The sequence below is a fragment of the Coturnix japonica genome, chromosome 1, assembly GCF_054131305.1.
Source record: "Coturnix japonica strain WE chromosome 1, WE-NBRP24, whole genome shotgun sequence".
Lineage (NCBI taxonomy): Eukaryota > Metazoa > Chordata > Aves > Galliformes > Phasianidae > Coturnix > Coturnix japonica.
The window spans coordinates 98,476,181-98,495,642 of record NC_140663.1 but is presented as its reverse complement, the minus strand read 5'-3'; the positions used below and the strand labels follow the sequence as shown (position 1 = coordinate 98,495,642).

At 37.6% G+C, this 19,462-nt stretch overlaps 1 protein-coding gene across 8 annotated transcripts in view; it reads left to right on the top strand.

The window, feature by feature from the left end:
• Positions 1–15,644, top strand: part of ERG (ETS transcription factor ERG) — a 140,877-nt gene extending 125,233 nt beyond the window's left edge. For all 8 annotated transcript variants that reach the window (XM_085529455.1, XM_015882537.3, XM_015882555.3 and 5 more), the window contains 5 exons: positions 968–1,039; positions 7,951–8,016; positions 8,373–8,429; positions 10,322–10,369; positions 13,157–15,644. In XM_085529455.1, the coding sequence (XP_085385581.1) occupies positions 968–1,039; positions 7,951–8,016; positions 8,373–8,429; positions 10,322–10,369; positions 13,157–13,677 (764 nt within the window). In that variant the 3' untranslated portion in view covers positions 13,678–15,644. The remainder of the gene's footprint in view (positions 1–967; positions 1,040–7,950; positions 8,017–8,372; positions 8,430–10,321; positions 10,370–13,156) is intronic.
• Positions 15,645–19,462: the final 3,818 nt, after the last annotated feature.

Here is a 19,462-nt window from a genome sequence, read left to right as displayed (position 1 = left end):
ACCAAATGGAACAGAAAATTTTCCATTGACTTTGATGTGGTTTGGAATAAGCTTCAAGCCCTTTTTAAGAATAGATAGTCTCCATAGCCTTTTCCATCTTTGGTTTCCCAGATTCTAACTTTCCAAGCAGTTTTCACATAGAGTTATCCAAATGTTGTTCAGCAATTCCATGTGTTATCTTTTTCTATGTGTGTATGCACTGACAATGCTATTCTAAAATTCACTTCACCAAAATGAGATTGCCTGCATTTGTGTCACTGAGAGTATAGATAATAATATCATGATGATCATGACCATAAGAAAAATACATTGTTCTACTGGCATAAGAGCTTTGGAGTGGGATTTTCAAAACACCCCAAAGGGGTTAGGAACAAGCTCCTCTTGAAGTCACTGGTAACTTCCTTGCGACCCACCCTTTTCACATTCCTAGAAATGGTCACTAGAAGTATATTGACGTAGATGAAGCAATTTCAGTTCCTGAGATAAGTTTGATACCATTTTATATTATCAACTTCAATATTTTTAATGGGGTTTCTGAGAGTGTAGCCCACAGACCACCAAGGTCTGTGAGAAGATTGACGCTGACATGAATAGGCTTCGGCCTAGGGCTGCAGTCTTCATTGGGAGTATGAACTTGTTCAGAAAGTCAAATATGAACAAAGAGAGGCAAAGTTTTACTGCAGAAGAATGGAACAACATGCGCACATGGTCAAGATATGTAGGGAGGGCAGAAGAGATTTACTGAAGTTGGTTCTTTTCCCCCCTTAACACTGATTTTGTACAGACATTTATCCAGTAATTTGAGCAGATTTACACAGGTGCAAAAGCTATCAGAAGTCATATAACATTCCTAGTATATAAAATATTTACTCATAGTCTTCATTTAGATACACTAGAAGAGAGAAAATATTAGTGGAATCAGGGACTGTGAAAATGAATCTTCAGATGTTGTGTTCTTTCTCTTTAGGAGGTGCCACTTTTATTTTTCCAAATACATCAGTTTACCCAGAAGCAACACAAAGAATAACAACAAGGCCAGGTATGAACAATGACAAATTTTTGTACTACTCATTTAATCTCTTGAAGCATCTCTTTCTTTTACTCCTTCTATTTTTATTATAAATGATAAGCTAAATTATGAATACATACACATGTACACAATTAAATAGAAAATGTTTACTAAATTTGCATCTTCTACTTTTCTCTGTCTTTGAAGCAATGCTTTCTAGTGTTCAAAGCAAAGGAGGATAGTAAGAAAGTTGCATTCTGCTGCGTGATACCAATGCAGTCACTTTTCAGTGTGCTTCACCTCCTTGCCTGTAAAAGGAAGCAACAATATCCTCCTTCATAAGTAGAAACCTATTTGGAAAAAGTACTTCAAAAATGCTGGGTACATACATCCACTGATATCTACTTCTTATTTATTTATGTTTGATATACCTGATCATGAATTTGGGAGTTTAAATAAATAAAAACAAACCACAATAAAGTTCTCCATGCTGAGAAGTGTGAGGTCCATTGGAATACTGTGGGGGTGCTGGTTTGTGAAAGGCTGAAGGGAATAATTAAAAAGATGAGGGCATTGCAATGAGGTTAAAAGCTTTCTTTGCATCACCCTTCACAACCAGTGATGTTGGAAAACTGCCTGATCTGGACATTTGTTTTTCCAGTAATTAGTACAAAGTACTGTAAAACACTGAGGGGAGTTGGAACAAAATACTGAATTTAAAGGAAACCCATTACTGAGCCAGAGGCATACATCCAAGTGTTCTGAAGGGACATATACTAGAATTGACTGAGCTCTTTTGAAAAGATGCTTTCTCTCATTAAAACTTTTCAGTAGGAAATATTTTAGCTGTGTCTTATTAATACTGTGTGGTATAATTCAGGAAAGATACACAAGTCAATTTTTTTTACAATTATATATGTGCATATATGCATGTCTAAAGATTTGTTAATTGATAAATTAAAAACATAGGGAAACACCTATTATAGTGTTACATGAACAAATCCACTCTAATTAATTTATAAGAAAATAAACTCTTCTACTAAATTTATTCATCAATAAAAGTACCTTAGTGAATGAAAAAGAGACCACCGATCCAATTCATATATTTGGCTTTTGTAAGGAATTTACCAAGATGTCCCATGAATATTTACAATAAGAGTTAAGTCAACAAACTGTAAGAAATAAAATATTGTCACGATCAGGAGCTGGCCAATTAACATGATAGCTTGACTTTAAAAAAGCATAAATTATAGGTGCTTTAGCATTCTCTACTATGATAGTTATTAATAATGGGGAAAAGAACACAATAAAATGTGGTACACAACTTGGAGATGGCATAAGATTTTTACATTACTCAAACCTAAAGATTCTTCTTCAAGATCCCTGTAAAAAAGTCCAGCAGTCTTATTTGAGCTAAATGAATTTGCAGTATGATGAGAGCACAAGCTGATAAGTGCAGCGTAATGCACAAATTATTTGTGTATCTCACTGATCTCAAATTAACCCTCTTCAGTCACAAAAGAAGAGCTAACCATAGGCAACTTTATTTATGGCACAATGAAAGCCCATGCTCTAGTTGCTGGCTGAAGTGAAAAGAATAAACATGTGAAAGAGCATAGTAGAGGATCATATGGGAAATCTGATTGTGCCCTTAAATAAATCAACACTATGGCCTTATATGGAAAGCTACATTAATCATCTCTTATCAGAAAGGCTATTTGCAGCACTAGATGTTGCTTAGAGCAAGACATGGGAATATGGAAAATCTTTTGAGCCTGCTGAAAGATATAAAAGTTTGTTCAACTCAGGGTCTGAGGATGAGGAAAAATGATATATTTATATATCACAGATTGCCTGCTATACTTGCTTCTCAGTAATAGAAAAAAAGAATTTCAGAAAAGTTCCAGATATTTTCAATAAACAAGAAACAGCATCCTTCATGGTCACAGGTTATTATGGCATCTAGAAACTTTGAATTGCTCAGAGGAATCTGGAATATGGATGGGAAGACAGATCAGAGATGGCCAAAGTTCTCAGTATTTTCCAATGAAAATGAGCACATAACGTAAGACCAAGAGGACCTTGGTGTCCATTAGCAAATAAACAGAACAGCTGAGAGTCTGAGAGTCTGTTGTGAAAGAATTTGTGGGTATGATTCCAGTGATGATGGACAAAAATTGCTTTTTGTATAGATAAACAATTAAATTTTCCATATTTTTTTCATCCTGACTTGTGATGGAAAATAACAGTTTTCTCCAAAGTAAAAGGTGTTTTTAAAAAAATCCCATATCAGATATGCTGAACTCCTTCAGTTGAGCATCTTTAGCCAAATAAAAAATCCTGACAGTCTATAAATCTATAAAACAAAATGCTTGATGATAAAATTAAAAACATCTTCTAGTGACAGAATTTATGGTGGAATTTGTAGTTTGGATAGAGGGTATTTTTATTATTCTGTGTAAACTGGTGTATCTTATCATTTTCTGGGACTAATTATATAATTTTGAAAGTATTATCTTTTATGGCAGAGTTTTGGCAGATGTCTGTATGGTCAGAATTTTCATTCATCCATTCAGAAAGATTTTTGCAGGAATTCAGCTTTCTGTCTGGAAACTATATTGCTAAATTGTTCCTTGGTCTTTCCTGTTAAACATCGTGTTTCAACTAAATGGCAAAAAAAGCTTTTCCATAACACAGTTCCTTTCATGGAAGAGCAATAGCGGATTCTGTGGACAAGTACCTGATGACATGAAAAAGGTCAAAAATGAGAGTGATGGGTGAGGAAGATATAAACAAGATTAAATGGCAATTAATTCTGAGATGCAATTTTAGAGAAGGTAATCAAGTACTACCATTGTTAAAACACCACAATAGTGAATAGGAAATGAGCAAGACTCATAATAAATTGCAATGACAAAGACATATTTCTTCAGTCACCTTTACAACAGAACATGATGTTTCAGCAAGCTAGAAGTAATACAGTGAAGTTATCAGGAGCTCAGGAAGGCCTAATATGGGTTTGTCTACATGTATCATCAAACAGAATTATTTCCATCAAAGATTTTCCAAGATAAGAACATGTTGTACTAACATCCCATGAATATGAGCAGATCTGCTTATCTAGGATAGCAGCATGTTTATCAAGGCACAATAATGAATGAAGAATGAAATTGGAATGTTGTGCTATTTCAAGCAAGGCTGATAGCTGGATTTTTCTCCTCCTGGAGAGGATGTAGACAGAACATCTTATGATGTGTTGCGTTAAAAGGAAAAATTTTCTCACAGTACTAAATCTGTAGCAAATTTATTTGAGGGATGTATTTGCCACTGAGTACAAGTAGACAGCATCACAGAGCCTTCTTAACATACAGATCTCTAATTATTGGAGATCCAGAAGGAGGAGAGGAGAGGAGAGGAGAGGAGAGGAGAGGAGAGGAGAGGAGAGGAGAGGAGAGGAGAGGAGAGGAGAGGAGAGGAGAGGAGAGGAGAGGAGAGGAGAGGAGAGGAGAGGAGAGGAGAGGAGAGGAGAGGAGAGGAGAGGAGAGGAGAGGAGAGGAGAGGAGAGGAGAGGAGAGGAGAGGAGAGGAGAGGAGAGGAGAGGAGAGGAGAGGAGAGGAGAGGAGAGGAGAGGAGAGGAGAGGAGAGATTGTGGGAGCACATACCTTCTGTCTGATTTTTTTTTTTCCATATTCATAGTCTTTTGGGCCAGGAAATGAAACTAGAAAAGACAGAAGAATTTTTTTGTAATTTTGCTAGAATCTCCCTTGGTTGCAGAAATTTGGCAAGGAAAGACAGGAGTGGGCAAGATACTAGTTGAAACTCAGGGCTGACAGAAGAGCACCGTTCTGCAATCAGCACCATGTCTGAGCTGTCCCATTCCATACAGATAGAGCTTGAAAAACTCTAGAGTTGACATGACTCCTTCCAAATTTCTGAAAGTCTTCAGTCCATGGTGCAGCTTCAACTGCATTAATGGCAAGTACTAATCTGATACTGGCCAGGAAAACTACATGTTAAGATTCACCTTTACATCAGTTTTCTGCTCAGAAATCAGTGCCTGTGTAAGTCAATTTTCTCCAAGTTTCTGAAAGAGTCTCTGGAATAGTCCTCAAGAAATCAAAGATAAAAGGATACTAGTTATATAAATGCAGTATAAAGATAAAATGCATATGTCAGCAATAGTGAAGTTTTTGAAGTGTAAGCTTCCAGGAGACGATGAGGCTGGTAGTGCCAGTCTGTGTCTTAAGCCAAACAGACTAAATAAATTAAGAACAGTTTGGTTGTGAATTTCACATTGCACTTTATTTCCATTCAATACTCCTGCATGAAAATGTGCAGAGAGCTCAACAATTTGGTGTGCACTGAGCCAGTCTGGGACTGTTTCTTTATTTCCCAGCTGGCTTAATTTACAGTCATTTCTAAAGTAAAGCACAAGTACTGTTAACAGTCAGATCATCTACACCAATTTAGTTCTATGAGGAGGGTATGGCTACCTTGCTGGGATCCTGGACAGGCTACCTAGATCTATGGTCTTGGCAGCAATTTCAGGTAGTACGTTTAAGCCAGACATAGAAAAGCACAGGCAGCTGCAAAAGATTTCAAAGGGTAAAATGAATGTCTGACTTTATTTCACATAGTTTATGAAGAGAGCTTTTATGTTCTTCATTTCTATATACTAAACCATTTAAATGAAATAAAAGTAATGAGTATGTTAAAATTAAAAAAAAAAAAATTAATAATAATTAAAAAATAAAAAAATAATTTAAAAAAAGAAAAAGGCAAATGAGAAATCAGATACATAAAATTAGCAGCTTGTCCCAAGAAACAGGAAGGTACACTTAAATTGATGGAGCAGGAGGAAAAATAATAATAATAATAAAAATATAATTTAAAAAAAGTGCAACACGAAACCTATCAACTTTCCATAAGAAATAGAAGAATATGTATACAGATCTATACTTAATACTGAAGCATGTTCAGTATTTTCACATTCTGTGTTTCTGGAGGTCTATGAGACTACTGGGATGTGGAAGGGAAGGTGAAAGAAAAGGAATTGTTACAAGTTTGAAATAGCAAGTAAAAGAAAGAAGTGAAAATCAAAGTGCAGCAGTCAGTTACCCCAAAAATCTCGATTCTGTATAATGAGAATTAGACCAGATGATGCACCTGGGGAAAAGAGGGCTTGCAAACATGAAGAAAAGCATTAAAGATAATCAAGTGCATTGCAGCGGTGACAGCTAGTAAGAGCACAAAGAGCATGTCACGGTGCTTTAGACAAAACTATGCCTTTGCCGTCTCACATGTCCCTGCAGAAAAAGGAACTCTCAAATTCAGCCTATAAACTTTGATTAATCTCAAGGGATAACAGCAACAGACTAGTAAAGAATGGCAAAGTAAATCAACTGCAGTCTATCTTAAAAGAAAATACTGTTACATACACAGACTGGAAGGGAATGTTACACAGTTTACTCTTGATCTGAGCTCTGACCTCTTGGGAGACTTTTCCCACAAGACTCAAACATAAATTGTCCTTAGTGCACTGTGTATGTCATTCTTTGGTGTCCTTGGCTGAGAAGGTGTCACAGGCAATACCCAACACTTATATAGTTCTAATGATATAGCGACAATTTAGTTTATTATAGTAAGTTGATTGATAAATCGTTATGACGATGAGACACAGTGATTAGTTAAGTTGTTAAATCTTAATGTAAATCAGGTACCTTTGAAGACTGAAGTTTTGCTCGCCAGCCAGCAAAGTGGGTAAGGATCTCTTGACCTCAAGGAGTAATCTTGAGAGGCATCCCAGTTCAAGGGGAGATCACTGCCATACAGCCTGCTGCTTCAGCAAAGAAGCTCAGATCAGGATTTCTTTGACTGCTATAAGACAAAGTGATTGGCTTGTAATCAGACTTGGAATTCTACACATTGCTTTCAATCTCTTGATGTAATTCGTTAATTCTCCATGAGGAACAGGTCATCTGTTCTAGGACTGTACTCCCTTTGTTCATGGTCATGGCCATGTGCACCCATTTGATATTCTAATATCAGTGAACTGTCCAGTTCAGAGAACAGTCACATTGACATCTACTATTGTCACGGGTTACCTAGATTTACCTATGCCCGTGACAGGGGGGAGCCACCCCATAGAGCCCCCCCCCCCGGTCCGGAAAGGAAGGGAAAAGGGGAATGGGAAAAAAAACAGCATCAGCAATCTAAGGAGGAAAACCTATTTTACTAAATATGATATCAGAACAGAAGATAGCACAATATAATACAATATGATTGAGGCTAATAAATCGAACAAAGCAGAGAGAGAGAGTCCCCGAAAACTGAGAGGCCTTCTGTGAACTCTAGGCGACACGGCTGGAACATTTCCCACTCTCTGAGAAGTCCAAGAGAGAGAACTCCAGCCTGGGAGCAAGATTATATAGCTGGTCCTGGTCCCGTGACTTATCCCTGACTGTGATGTTCTCTGGGATATGTAGTATTCTTCTGTGAACTGCACATTTGGTAAAATTATCCATGCTTTACATGATGTTATGATGCAGAATACTGATAGCAAAAATTACAAAATTACAAACCATGACAACTATGAATCACAATCCCGAGCAATACTCATGTCATACATGGAAATTAAGCATACCTATAACAGAAGGTAACCAAAGTTAGTCCAAGTACTATGGACTCTTGAGAGTATTTATGCCAGATACTTAAGAGTACTTCAGACATTTGAAAAAAATAGGCACTTCCAAAGAGCTATGCAGAGAGCAATGTGGTACTGTTATTATTAGAAATCATAAAGACAATTAAGTGTTTAACAAGGAGTATCCTTCCAATTTCCATAATTTTTCTTATCCTGTGAGTTCTCTAGAAACTTGCCCTTTGGGACAGATAACATTTTATGCTATATCTTCATGAAGAATGGTATTTTTCCTTTTCAGATTTACCTTATGAGCAAGCAAGGAGATCAGCATGGACGAGTCACACCCATCCCACTCAGTCAAAAGGTAAAAATCATTTTCATGTGTCCAACTTGTGGGCCCAATACACATCTGCTGCAACTTATCTCTGAAATGAACTTCAGAGCTACCTCAGGAGCTACTTCAGATTTCAGCTCTGGGGGACTTTTATCTGTGCCTTATCTGTCAGACCTATTAGTTATATGTAGACAATGCTGGGTGAAGTTACTGGGGCAGCCATAACTTCCTTGATTGCAGGCTTCATCAGGTCGAAGACCAGATAGTCTTAAAAAGCTAAATCCTACTCCTGTGAGCAGCAGGAGTCCCTGGCCTGTGGTCTCTCACAGGTTTAGTGACCAGCTTTCAGACTGGAAAAATAACTATGTGGATTTCTCCATTTTCAGCTACTCAGCCATCATCCTCAACAGTGCCCAAAACAGAAGACCAGCGTCCTCAGTTAGGTAGGTGTTATTTTGTTTGAATTTTGCCTGGGTGTGATGGGGTTTTCTGGACACGTTCAGGTCAGCTTTCACCTACCAACCAGAAGCCATTTTCAAGAACTGATTCAGAGCTCTAATGAGATATCCAGCCAGTGACAAGTAAGTCCTCAGACATGTGTGAGCTGGCTGTATGGCTGGATCTTAAATGGAGACTCCCAGGGCTATTTAAAATTTGCTTTTAGTAATGTTTAATGGTAATTACAACTTTTCAGAGCGAAAAAGCTGTTGAAGTACCTATATTCAGTTTAAGTACAAAGGTAGAAGGTAAGAAAGCCCGAAGACTTATACTCCACAGTAGTTGAAATAATAGCAACTGGAAAGAGTGTATAAACAAAGAGATGAAAATGGACTGAAACACCCAGAAATCTATTTCATTTTACATCCTAAACTCCTGAAATTAAACAGGAAAAATAGAAGGATTATCAATCTACTGGAAAACTATGAAGAGAAAGTTGAGGTTTGTAGGAATGTAGGCTAGTTGTTTAGCAAGATAAATGCACTCTGTCATTTCAAACCAGCAAATTCATGGGGTAAGACTTAATACTATATTGTAAAACTAGAAAGTGTCTTGAACAGATTGTTAGAAAGCACTGCACTGTGAGTCAGTGATGTCCTTTGCTAACAGTAAAAACATAGAAGCAGGACACAGAGAAGGTTTGGAGGATATTCTTAGATCAGAATTCTCTGTGTCTGTTTTTATCACGTGGATTTCAAATCATGATTCTGGTTTTTGTTACAACTAAATAAAACTGTGTGAAGGACTACATCTCATTAACTTGCATGCATGCTGCTTGGTAAGTACTGTACTTCTTTGTGCCCAGATAGCATTTTATCTAATCTGACCTCCCAGCCATGGGAATCTTTTAAGAAGTATATTGATGATTTATGTTAGCCTTCGAGACCATTAAATGCAAGTGTGTGAGCTTCACAGATTATTTAAATGTGTAAGGAATGTAACCTGATTATCTTCTGGACTGTAACTGGATGATGTTTGAGAGCAATTGTCTGGAGACAAGACAGCCCAGTAACATTATTTCTCTTCTTCAGGTTGTGCTCTTCAGCCATTGCTTTGGCTTTCCTACTGTCATACATATTTCAGTTTCTGTTAAATTCAGATTAAATTTCCACAAGGAATCCCATGAGAAAAGCACTGAGATGTTTTAGATACCTCTCTGGACTGTGGTGATGAAGAAAAGCCAACACAGCCACTTTGCATGGGTTCACATATGCCCTCTCCACCTTCTTTTGGAGGCTGTTTTGGAACAGAAAAAAAAAACAAACAAACAAAAAAAACCACAAAAAAAACCCACAGCAGTAGTATGGAGAAAACAATGCGGCCCCACAAGCTGAGAGGTCTCTGTCATTTGATGAGGAACACCTCTCCACCCATCTATGCCACATTTAGCACTATGTCTCTGGCCTGTGGACCCTAGCACATTACAAGGATAGAATCATAGAATCACAGAATCAAAAAATCACAAAGTTGGAAAGGACCTACAAGATCATCTAGTCCAACAGTCCTCCCATAACCATTGCTACCACAGAATAGTCCAAGAGGGTGTCTTGTTCAAATAAGAATCAGAATACTTCTAGACCAACCTTACAGCGTGTCCAAACATGTATTTATTCACACTAATACAGAGAATAAAAAGGAAATATATATCCTTGCATCCGTTTGCTTGCATACCCAATTTTAAGGGAAAAAAATTCAAATCTTGTATTGCTGAGAAAAAATCCTCAGTGTAGGATCTGCTTTGCAGGTGGCACTTGCTGACTCCTACATGGTTAAAAAATGATGCCTAAAATATACAGTGTTGTTACATGATTTCAAATCTTTCTTTACAATTTTGTAGATCCTTATCAGATTCTTGGACCGACCAGCAGCCGTCTTGCAAATCCAGGTGAGGAGGGATTTTGCTGCTTTATGAGAATTTGTCCCCACTCCTATTTTAAGGCCAGACTCCGAAGGTGATATGACAAATTTTGCTATTCCTTAGTATGACTCAGTGAGAGCTGATGATATGTAATACATTAAAGTATTAGTTTCTAAATTGCTTAAGAGTAAGACTGAGCTCACAGATTAAGACACATAAATTCCAGGGTCATAGAGTAACTGTCTAGATAGGAGTTGTTAGGTGTCTTAGTTGCCATTAGATTAACTGGAGATATAGTTATTGTAGATCTAAATAGAGAGCTGCTCATCTCATCCTAGAATATATGGTTATATTCAGTCAGTCAGATATCTCATTATGTTTTGCCAACTATATCAGTTGGAATTCACTTCTGTTGCTTAAACACCAGGAGTTTTCTTAGGTGCTGTCCTTCAGGTACCCCTCCAGAACAGCATGAGTTTTTTACCAGCCTGTGTCATACATGTCCTAGATTCTGTAATCCACAATCCAATGACATGCTGACCTTGGCCAGTACAATATTTTGGGCTACATAACAGAAGCCAGTAAAAATATATAGGGACAAGCTGAAAAGCAGAATCTAATCACAAAGAATAATTGGATTAGACACCTCAGAAATGGTATCTAATGATAATAATGTGGTAGCTAGGTTCATTGCAAGCTGGTCCTCGTAGTGTATTTTAGCTGAAGGTGGATAAACTTCCTGATGAGTTAATAAAACAGATTGTGAACTGGACAGATTTCAATGTTGTTTCTCTGAGTCTGCAGGACAAACTATGGTGTCCTGCATCAATATTATCTGCCACAATAAAATGAAATTTGTGCCACTTCCTTTTTCCCTTTCTTTAATACTCAAAGGGCACAGTGTTACATGTTCAACATTATAGGTCTCCTCAACTCTGAGCGACAATATTTGATCTCAGAACAATTTTATTGCCTTTCCAAGCATGAATTTACTGAAGAAATGCTACATTTCCTTTCATTTTGTCCCAAGTGACACCAACAATGGTTCTAGATTAGATTACTTTCTAGACAGTTTAGCATTGCACAGGAAAGCAGCTAAATATTAAGAATATTTTTTTCCAGATGGTCTCAGGAGATGGATTTACAAGTGACATTGTTCTTAATTGGTTGTGAGGGCTTACCTCCCTTTAATTTATATATCTCAGGCTTTTACAGTTTTACCAAGTGTTCATTTGGTAGCCTTCATTACTCTGGAAGATACTAAAGTGCTCTGGATTGCAATACGTTTTTAGCATTTGGGTATGGCATTTCTGTACACCACCATTTCTGTGTTTTAACATGTTTGAATGTTTATAAATTGGTGGAATTAATCTCTCATTAAAAGGAAATTGACAGCAACCATTTATTTTCGTAGGACTATATATTACATTTGGAAGGCAAGTGTTTATGTTAGAACATATGTTGGATTGCTTATTCAAAAATTTGTGCGTTGTCCTGTGCTGAACTGTTTATTGATTTTCAAAGGCTAATCCCCTTGTTATGTTTCATGTATTAAAACTTGCATGCCTTGCTCATACCACAGATTCTTTTGTTTGTTTGTTTATTTAATGCATGTTAATGGAACAGAAGAAATTCATTACGGGCAGTTTGGATAAGTGTAATTTAAACGAATATGGGTCTCAGTTGCACTGAATTATAAACTGCTAATGGATTTCAGATGCTAATCTATCTTGATGTTGTAATTTACTACTATGAGCTTTGTAAAGAAAAGCTTGTTTATTATATCCACATTTCTGGTTTGGAAAAATGAAAAGAAGAAACAAAGAAAGAATAAAAAAAAGAAAGAACGAACCATATCCTGGTTAGAGATGTACTTAGAAGTTAGGACATGCAAGCTGGTTGGCAAATTCTGCTGACATTGTGCTTGTGAAACAGATTGCCTTGCAAGCTGCTTCAGCTGTGTTTTGCATCATTCCAGTGCTGCTTTATTAAGAAATGCTAAGCTTTTAGCATGAATATCAGTGGCAAGGCCCTTCACAATTGACTTTCAATGGCCTAAAATGGTTGAACTTTGTTCCTATAACCAGGCAACACTCTTCTGCAAAAGTGCCAGCAGACTGATTATTTTCCTTCAAAAGCAAAATTGGCGGAGGAAGGAGAAAAAAAAAAAAACAACATTTGATGCATTAAGTTCAGTAATCATTTAAATTCTTGTTTGACAAAGAATGATGATGAGAATGTATTTTATGGACCTTTTCACTGTTCTTGCAAATGTTTTGCCCCATGGTTGTATGCAGTGCAACAGCAAGCTAATAAGTTTCCGTTCTGCATTTCCCCAAATGCTGCAAATGGGTGATATGGTTTGGCATGTGTCCAGCTTTCTCTAAACTTCTCCATTTTTTGCAGGCCTCTTCCATAGCAGAGAACATTTAGTTACAACATAATGCTGTGAGAACAAGCAAAATATTACGCAAGTGAAAGCTGTTTGTCCTGAACTTTAGAGATTAGTTTCCTAAACGAGTGCTGTATGATTTCCCCATCAATTGTCTACAATGAATGACATTAAGCAACCATTAAATTTCCATGTAATGGCATTTTGCCACCCAGATGAGGGAAAACATGACACATAAGCACTATCTTTGCTCTTTAGGGTTTCATGAGATAGGCTGAGAGAAGGGGGACTAGTTCGAGTAAGATGCAGGAACTGATATTGCTGTATTTCCTAATAGGGTTCCGTGTGAGAGCCCAAAAGAATAGGTGTTTTAGATTTATCAGTCATCATTCCTGACATTTTCACTTTGTTTCCCCCCACAGGGAGTGGGCAGATACAGCTATGGCAATTCCTACTGGAGCTTCTCTCAGACAGCTCCAACTCCAACTGCATCACCTGGGAGGGAACCAATGGAGAGTTCAAGATGACCGACCCCGATGAAGTGGCTCGGCGTTGGGGAGAGAGGAAAAGCAAACCTAACATGAACTATGACAAACTCAGCCGTGCACTTCGCTACTACTATGATAAAAATATTATGACTAAAGTTCATGGTAAACGCTATGCCTACAAATTTGATTTCCACGGAATTGCTCAGGCTCTGCAGCCTCACCCGCCGGAATCATCCATGTACAAATACCCATCAGACCTCCCCTACATGAGTTCCTACCACACACACCCCCAGAAGATGAACTTTGTAGCTCCCCACCCCCCAGCTTTGCCCGTAACCTCATCCAGCTTTTTCGCTGCCCCTAATCCATACTGGAATTCACCAACTGGAGGTATCTACCCCAATACCAGGCTGCCAGCTGCTCATATGCCTTCTCATCTTGGCACCTACTACTAAGTGGGGAAGGAAAGAAACACCAGAAAAAGCAAAAACACTGCTCACTGGGATACAGTCCCCAGTGAATTGCAATGAACTCTATCAGAGTACATGAATTAAAAGTGCCTAAAGAGACAGGTGAAAGTTTGGCTGCGAGAAAAACACATTAAATTTCAAAAAGACTTTTTGTAGTAGGGATTTGAAGGAGATATTCAAGAAGTATTAAGATACTAAAATGTAATGTATATGGGCATCGACTCTGTGGACCAAACAACAATAGACTGTTGTAGGTAAAAGCATGAAATGATAAGGAAAACCTATGAAAGCTCATGGTCTTAAAAAGTTGATAAGCTTATGGGTAAAGTTTGTTATCTTGCTAGTGCAAAACCTGGGACTATAATACAGCAATATAAGGATAAGTCTATAGTGACCTAACATACAATATATGAATCATTACAAAAGAGGGAGAAAAGGGATTAAAAAGGAAAAAAAATATATCCAAACACCTACCTGTATTTAAAAAATAGAAACATATCAACATAGACTCATTTAGTGTGGAAGCTGATCTGGAATATGACAGCATTGTTTTGATTAAAATCAGATGCATTCCATTCATCAGAGTGTTATCTGCTACTCAAACTGTGAAGACAACCCAAACTTTAGGATTCCTTGACAGTATTACAAGAACCCTGAGCCAAACATGGGAAATGAGAATGTGCTGAAGGGCATGTGTATGATTGTAGATCAGAGGCCTGCACCTGACAGAGGAAGCGGAAAGGAGATGGAGGAGGACAAAAGTCAATGAGAATGAGAGGAAATAAACTTCTTTATCAGTAGAGACTGAAGAGACTGAAAAATTAGTAGTGTTGGGACTGTGAAGAAATACTTGTTTGGACTTGTGAAACATTTTGCTCAGTATCATACCATTCCCAGTATTACAGGAGGAACAGACTTGTTTTTATAGTAATTAAAAAAAAAAAAAATGGAAAAAGGGAAAAGCAGAAGAAATCAGAATATGCATCTCTTTTTTTTTTTTTTAAAAAAAAAAAAAAAAGTAAAACTGGAATTGTATTTGATATTTAAAAGTTAACCAGTTAGAACCTCATCATTATTAAGGGGGTTTCTTTTCTATTGGCTAAAGCAAGAGACAACCCCTGACTGCCAAAATCAGAAATCACCTAAGTATTTTTGTTAGGCGGGCGCCAGTTTTTCTTTATTGAGTCGCGAACGCTGTGCGTTTGTCAGAATGAAGTATACAAGTCAATGTTATTTTTTCCTTTTTATATAATTATTATATAACTTATGCATTTATACACTACGAGTTGATCTCGGCCAACCAAAGACACAAAAAGGGACAATCAAAAATATTGTGGCCTTGAATTTTAACTCTGTATGCTTAATGTTTACATTATGAATATATTAGTACTTAGAATGCAGAATGTATGTAATAAAATAAGCTTGGCCTAGCATGGCAATTCAGATTGACACTGTAGTTTGCATTTGCATTTGCATTTTTAGTACCTGACACACCTATCAGACCTACTTCCCACTAAGTTAAAAAGTATTTTGTTTTAAAATTTTGTTTCATTAAATGTGTTAAATGTAGGGCCAAATAGCAATGCTTAACATAAATTAAACAGATGCTGTGTATTTTCTAGAAAATTCTTCAGAACTGATTGCAGCCCTCTGTAATAGTGCCTTGCCATTCCTGTCCTAAGCTTCTTTTGCCCAGAGATTGCAACCATGCCCATTTCTTTGACATCCTCATGGCCAAGATTGAAAATGAATCTAAAGTAGGCCTCTAAAGAAGAATCCTTTCATCCAGAAACTATCTTATGTTGCCACCAGATTATGCATTATAATCTCAACCTGAGATGTATCTTCATACTGACACATATGTTGAATTACTATGCCCCCTTCCTATTAATACATACTGTATTATTATTAGTAAATAAAGTGAATAATGAATAACTTCCATTATTCCATTAGACTGGAGTGTATAGTAGCTTGTTAATTTGTTATTGCAATCCATCTTGGCTGTTTACAAAGGGCAGGATGTTTTCTTTCTGTTCTAAATTTAGAGGCTTCCCACATTGTACCCTGGGTTCCAAAACTACATCTGATGCCTAATGGCGTGGCTCCCATTTTTTTTGCAACATCAGCTGAAGAACTGGTCTGCAAAATTAGCATTCACCCTCATCAGCTCATACCTCCAACTATTTCCCTTCCTTTTGCTATTCTTTTGTCTCTTTTTAAGACAAAATGAGCATGGTTTCAGGTTTAATAGCAAATGTTCTTCGTATTTGTTTTGGGGAGTAGTAATCAGTGCTGTGTGCTAACTTGCAAGACTCCCATGTTATGGGTGTTTTGGTGGCAAGTCATAAACACAGGGTTATATTACTAATGTTTGAGACCTGAGCGGTAGCACTGTAAGCCTCGTAATCGTTCTGGAAATAACTACTGTATCTCTTAAAAAATCAAAACTCACTGAAAGGTTAGAAAAACTGATTTATTGGAAAAGGTTAGTCACTCAGTATTTTAAAAAGTTATGGTCGGCACACCTACATGCTGTCTATAACAATAATAGTTTGTCTTTCAGTAGAAATATATCTACTGATGCTTGCAAACTACTTCATGTGTACTTTTAACTAAAAAAAAAAAAAAAAAAAAGGTAAGTGCATTGTTGAATCATGTCTACATTAAACACTTAAAAATCCAGATTAAAGAAGCATTTGTGTTTAGATTGGCTAGAACTTGCCTGGCGGCCTCCAAATAGTCTCCTGTGCTTGCAGAGTTGTGCATAAGATTTCCAGATAATGTTGCCCAGCTGCCAACATGTACAAGAACAACATCCTGATATGGAAAGACAGGGTACAAGTCCTCACTGCAGGAGGGATGGAGTCACAGCAAGTGTGTGTGACGAAGACCTCTCACAAGGAAGAGCAAGATCCTACAACAGGCCATGAGAAATCAGTCCTGGACAACCATCTTAGTGCTACACCTCTCCCCAGGGCTGACTCACAGCATTCCAGGAGCCTTGGAACACCTGGGTATTTCAACCCACAGGATGAAGAGGAGAGTGAAGGATGGAGAGTCCTTACTGCTGCTAGAGAAATAGGTTGGAGCAGGTGGTTCTGCTGGATCTGTCTACCATGGGGAAAGAAGCAGCCCATTGTTCAAAAGTATTCACAGAAGCAAAACAGGCAGTGGACCCATGGCAGTATCTCTGCTGCTCACTACTTGCTAGTTTGGGCACAGCACAGCCAAAATCAGCCTTATGAAAGCTGAACTGCCTCTGTATCACAGGGAACATCCACATGAGTCTCAGCTGCATCCCAAGACATTGGCTGAAAGAGTTATCTGCCTGCTTAAGCACCTGAATGCACGGACAGCATGACTTAGAGTAGTCCTTGTTTGTACAGGTTAGTCACACTAATGTATTTGTTTAAATTTTAAATTTTAAAACAGTATAGCAATATGTGGACTGCTCTGAAAGTAGCAGCTTTATTTTTCCTGAACTTAAGGTTAACATGTGTGCTTATCTTTATTTAAGATATATGCTCCTGTCTGAGAAGTTGCACTGTAACAGGGAACATAAAATTGAGACAAGAATCTCAAAAGTAGCTCAAATCTCACTTTTCTTTATCAAGACATTCTACAATATTAAATCAGACTTAGTGAATATACTAAAAATGTCTCTAAAGTATGTATTTTATAACACCTGTATTGGGACTTATAAGGCCAACACAGAATTTCTCAGAGGTCAAGATGGCACAGCACCAATCATACTGAATGGCTTCATTCCTCTCACTTTCCACATTTAGAAAAGTCCAACCAGGGTACCTCAAATATCACATGCTTTTTGAACTACCCACATAAATACAGAGATCATCAGTGATGTAGACTTTCTTCTACAACTGCTCCTGCTCAGCCTGTTTCTCAGACCAGTTAAGAATTCCTTTAAAAATGTTGTTTTAAATACAAATACATTAAAGAGAGGAAAGAAAAAAGAAGAAAGAAAAAAAAAAAAAGAAAAGCAATAGTGTTTGTATTATATTTCTTATGATCCCATGGTATTTTTTTATGACTACACAAGAGGAATGGCCTGGAGAGTAACCTGAATCACTGGTAAACTGGAATAACACCTAATCTGCCCAAAGGATATTGTTAATCCATGCTTGAACTATAAGTGCTTCCTGAAGAAATCCTGATGCAGTGCAAGTGCTTAGCTCCCTTTCTGGCCTGTGGAAGGATCCATTGGATGTTTTCACTGCAAATCCTATCAGTCTTTGAGATCTATGTTAAGAAGACTACACACTACCATAGAGGCTCACAGTGGACTGAAGCCAGTCCTTGGGCTTATCTGGGACTTTGCTGAGCATCAACAAAATGAATCCTTTAAGGAGTAATAGATAGCAACACACAATGGAAAATAAATTAAAACCAAAAAAGAAGAGACCTCCTCTTTTCTTGATAAAGGATATTTCTTCTCTTTTATCCCTCACTGGAATTGTCACTTCCCTTGCTGTGCTGGGTTGTTCAGAGAACTCTCAGCTGAGAATTGAGTTCAGCTAGAAGCTTGCAGTTTGTAGGGCTCAGGGGAAGCCATCCTTCAGAAGCTGAAGTTAGGAAGGCAAAGGCTAAGGAGGCCAAGTAACACCCCCCTTTGTTAATCATCACTATGTCTGTCCATTCATAATAAGCACTACATATAAGCACATCTGGTTAAGTTATGCAGCTCTCGGCTATGCACTTCCTCATGCTTCTCACCTTCTGGTCATGTCTTGACTTCTGTGAAGACTGTATGAGTGGGGTCTCGCCTTGATTTCAGCAAGAGGAGAAAGGAAAATGAGGTCTGAGTAAGTCACACTTCTGCAGAAAGCATGTGAGGTTGCTCAAAAGTACACACTGGCTACTTACAGGTTTACAGGTTCCAGCTGCAGCCTCCAAAGTGGCTAGACTCCGCTTCTGCCAATTGGGTATCATGGCCACTCCTTAAAGGCACTAACCGCAGAGGCTACATCAGATGCATGACTCAGTAAGAGACTTGCTTGAAAAACTGGATCACATCACTAACAGGGTGTCTCTTCAGGCTGTTGGCCTCCAAGAACTGTATGTCTTTTCTGCATTCTGCTGCCAGTGGCACATAGAGACAAATACTGGTCAAGCAAAGGGTAAGCCAATTAACAAGAATATTAGGCCATGTGTAATGTGGAAAATTGTTTCAAAACTTAATGACTTCCATTGCTTAAAAATACATACCTCTTCAGGAAAACAAAATAAAGCATACAATTTGTTTTTATGAGATGTACTTTTACATCACTGAAGATTTCTAAAAATCAGACAGAAAATGTCTTGGACTGTTCACTAGAATCTTTGGCTGTATATATTTTACAAAAGGATAAGGTATGGAATAGTTTTCTATGAACATTCTTAGAATAAATAGTGAGAATGTTTACTCAGGTAACCCTACATGTCTCCCTCACTATTACAGTTATTTTCTATTGTACATTTATTAATGTTTCTTTAATGCTCTTCTCACTTGAAAATGTCACAGCTCCAGGGTATCATTTCTACCCATTCCCTTAACACAACGGGTAATACATTTTATTGTCAATTTTTTTTTTATATTTTCCTGCTATTTTTCCCTTTTGCATTTTCTTGTGATTAAGCTCCACATGTATTACACCCCAGAGTTCTTAGCCTTTCTCATTATTTACAGCTTTGTATTATTTGTAGTTTGTTTTCTCACTCACTCTGTTTGACTGGATACTATCCAAGCTTAGACATATTTCACTTCACAAAC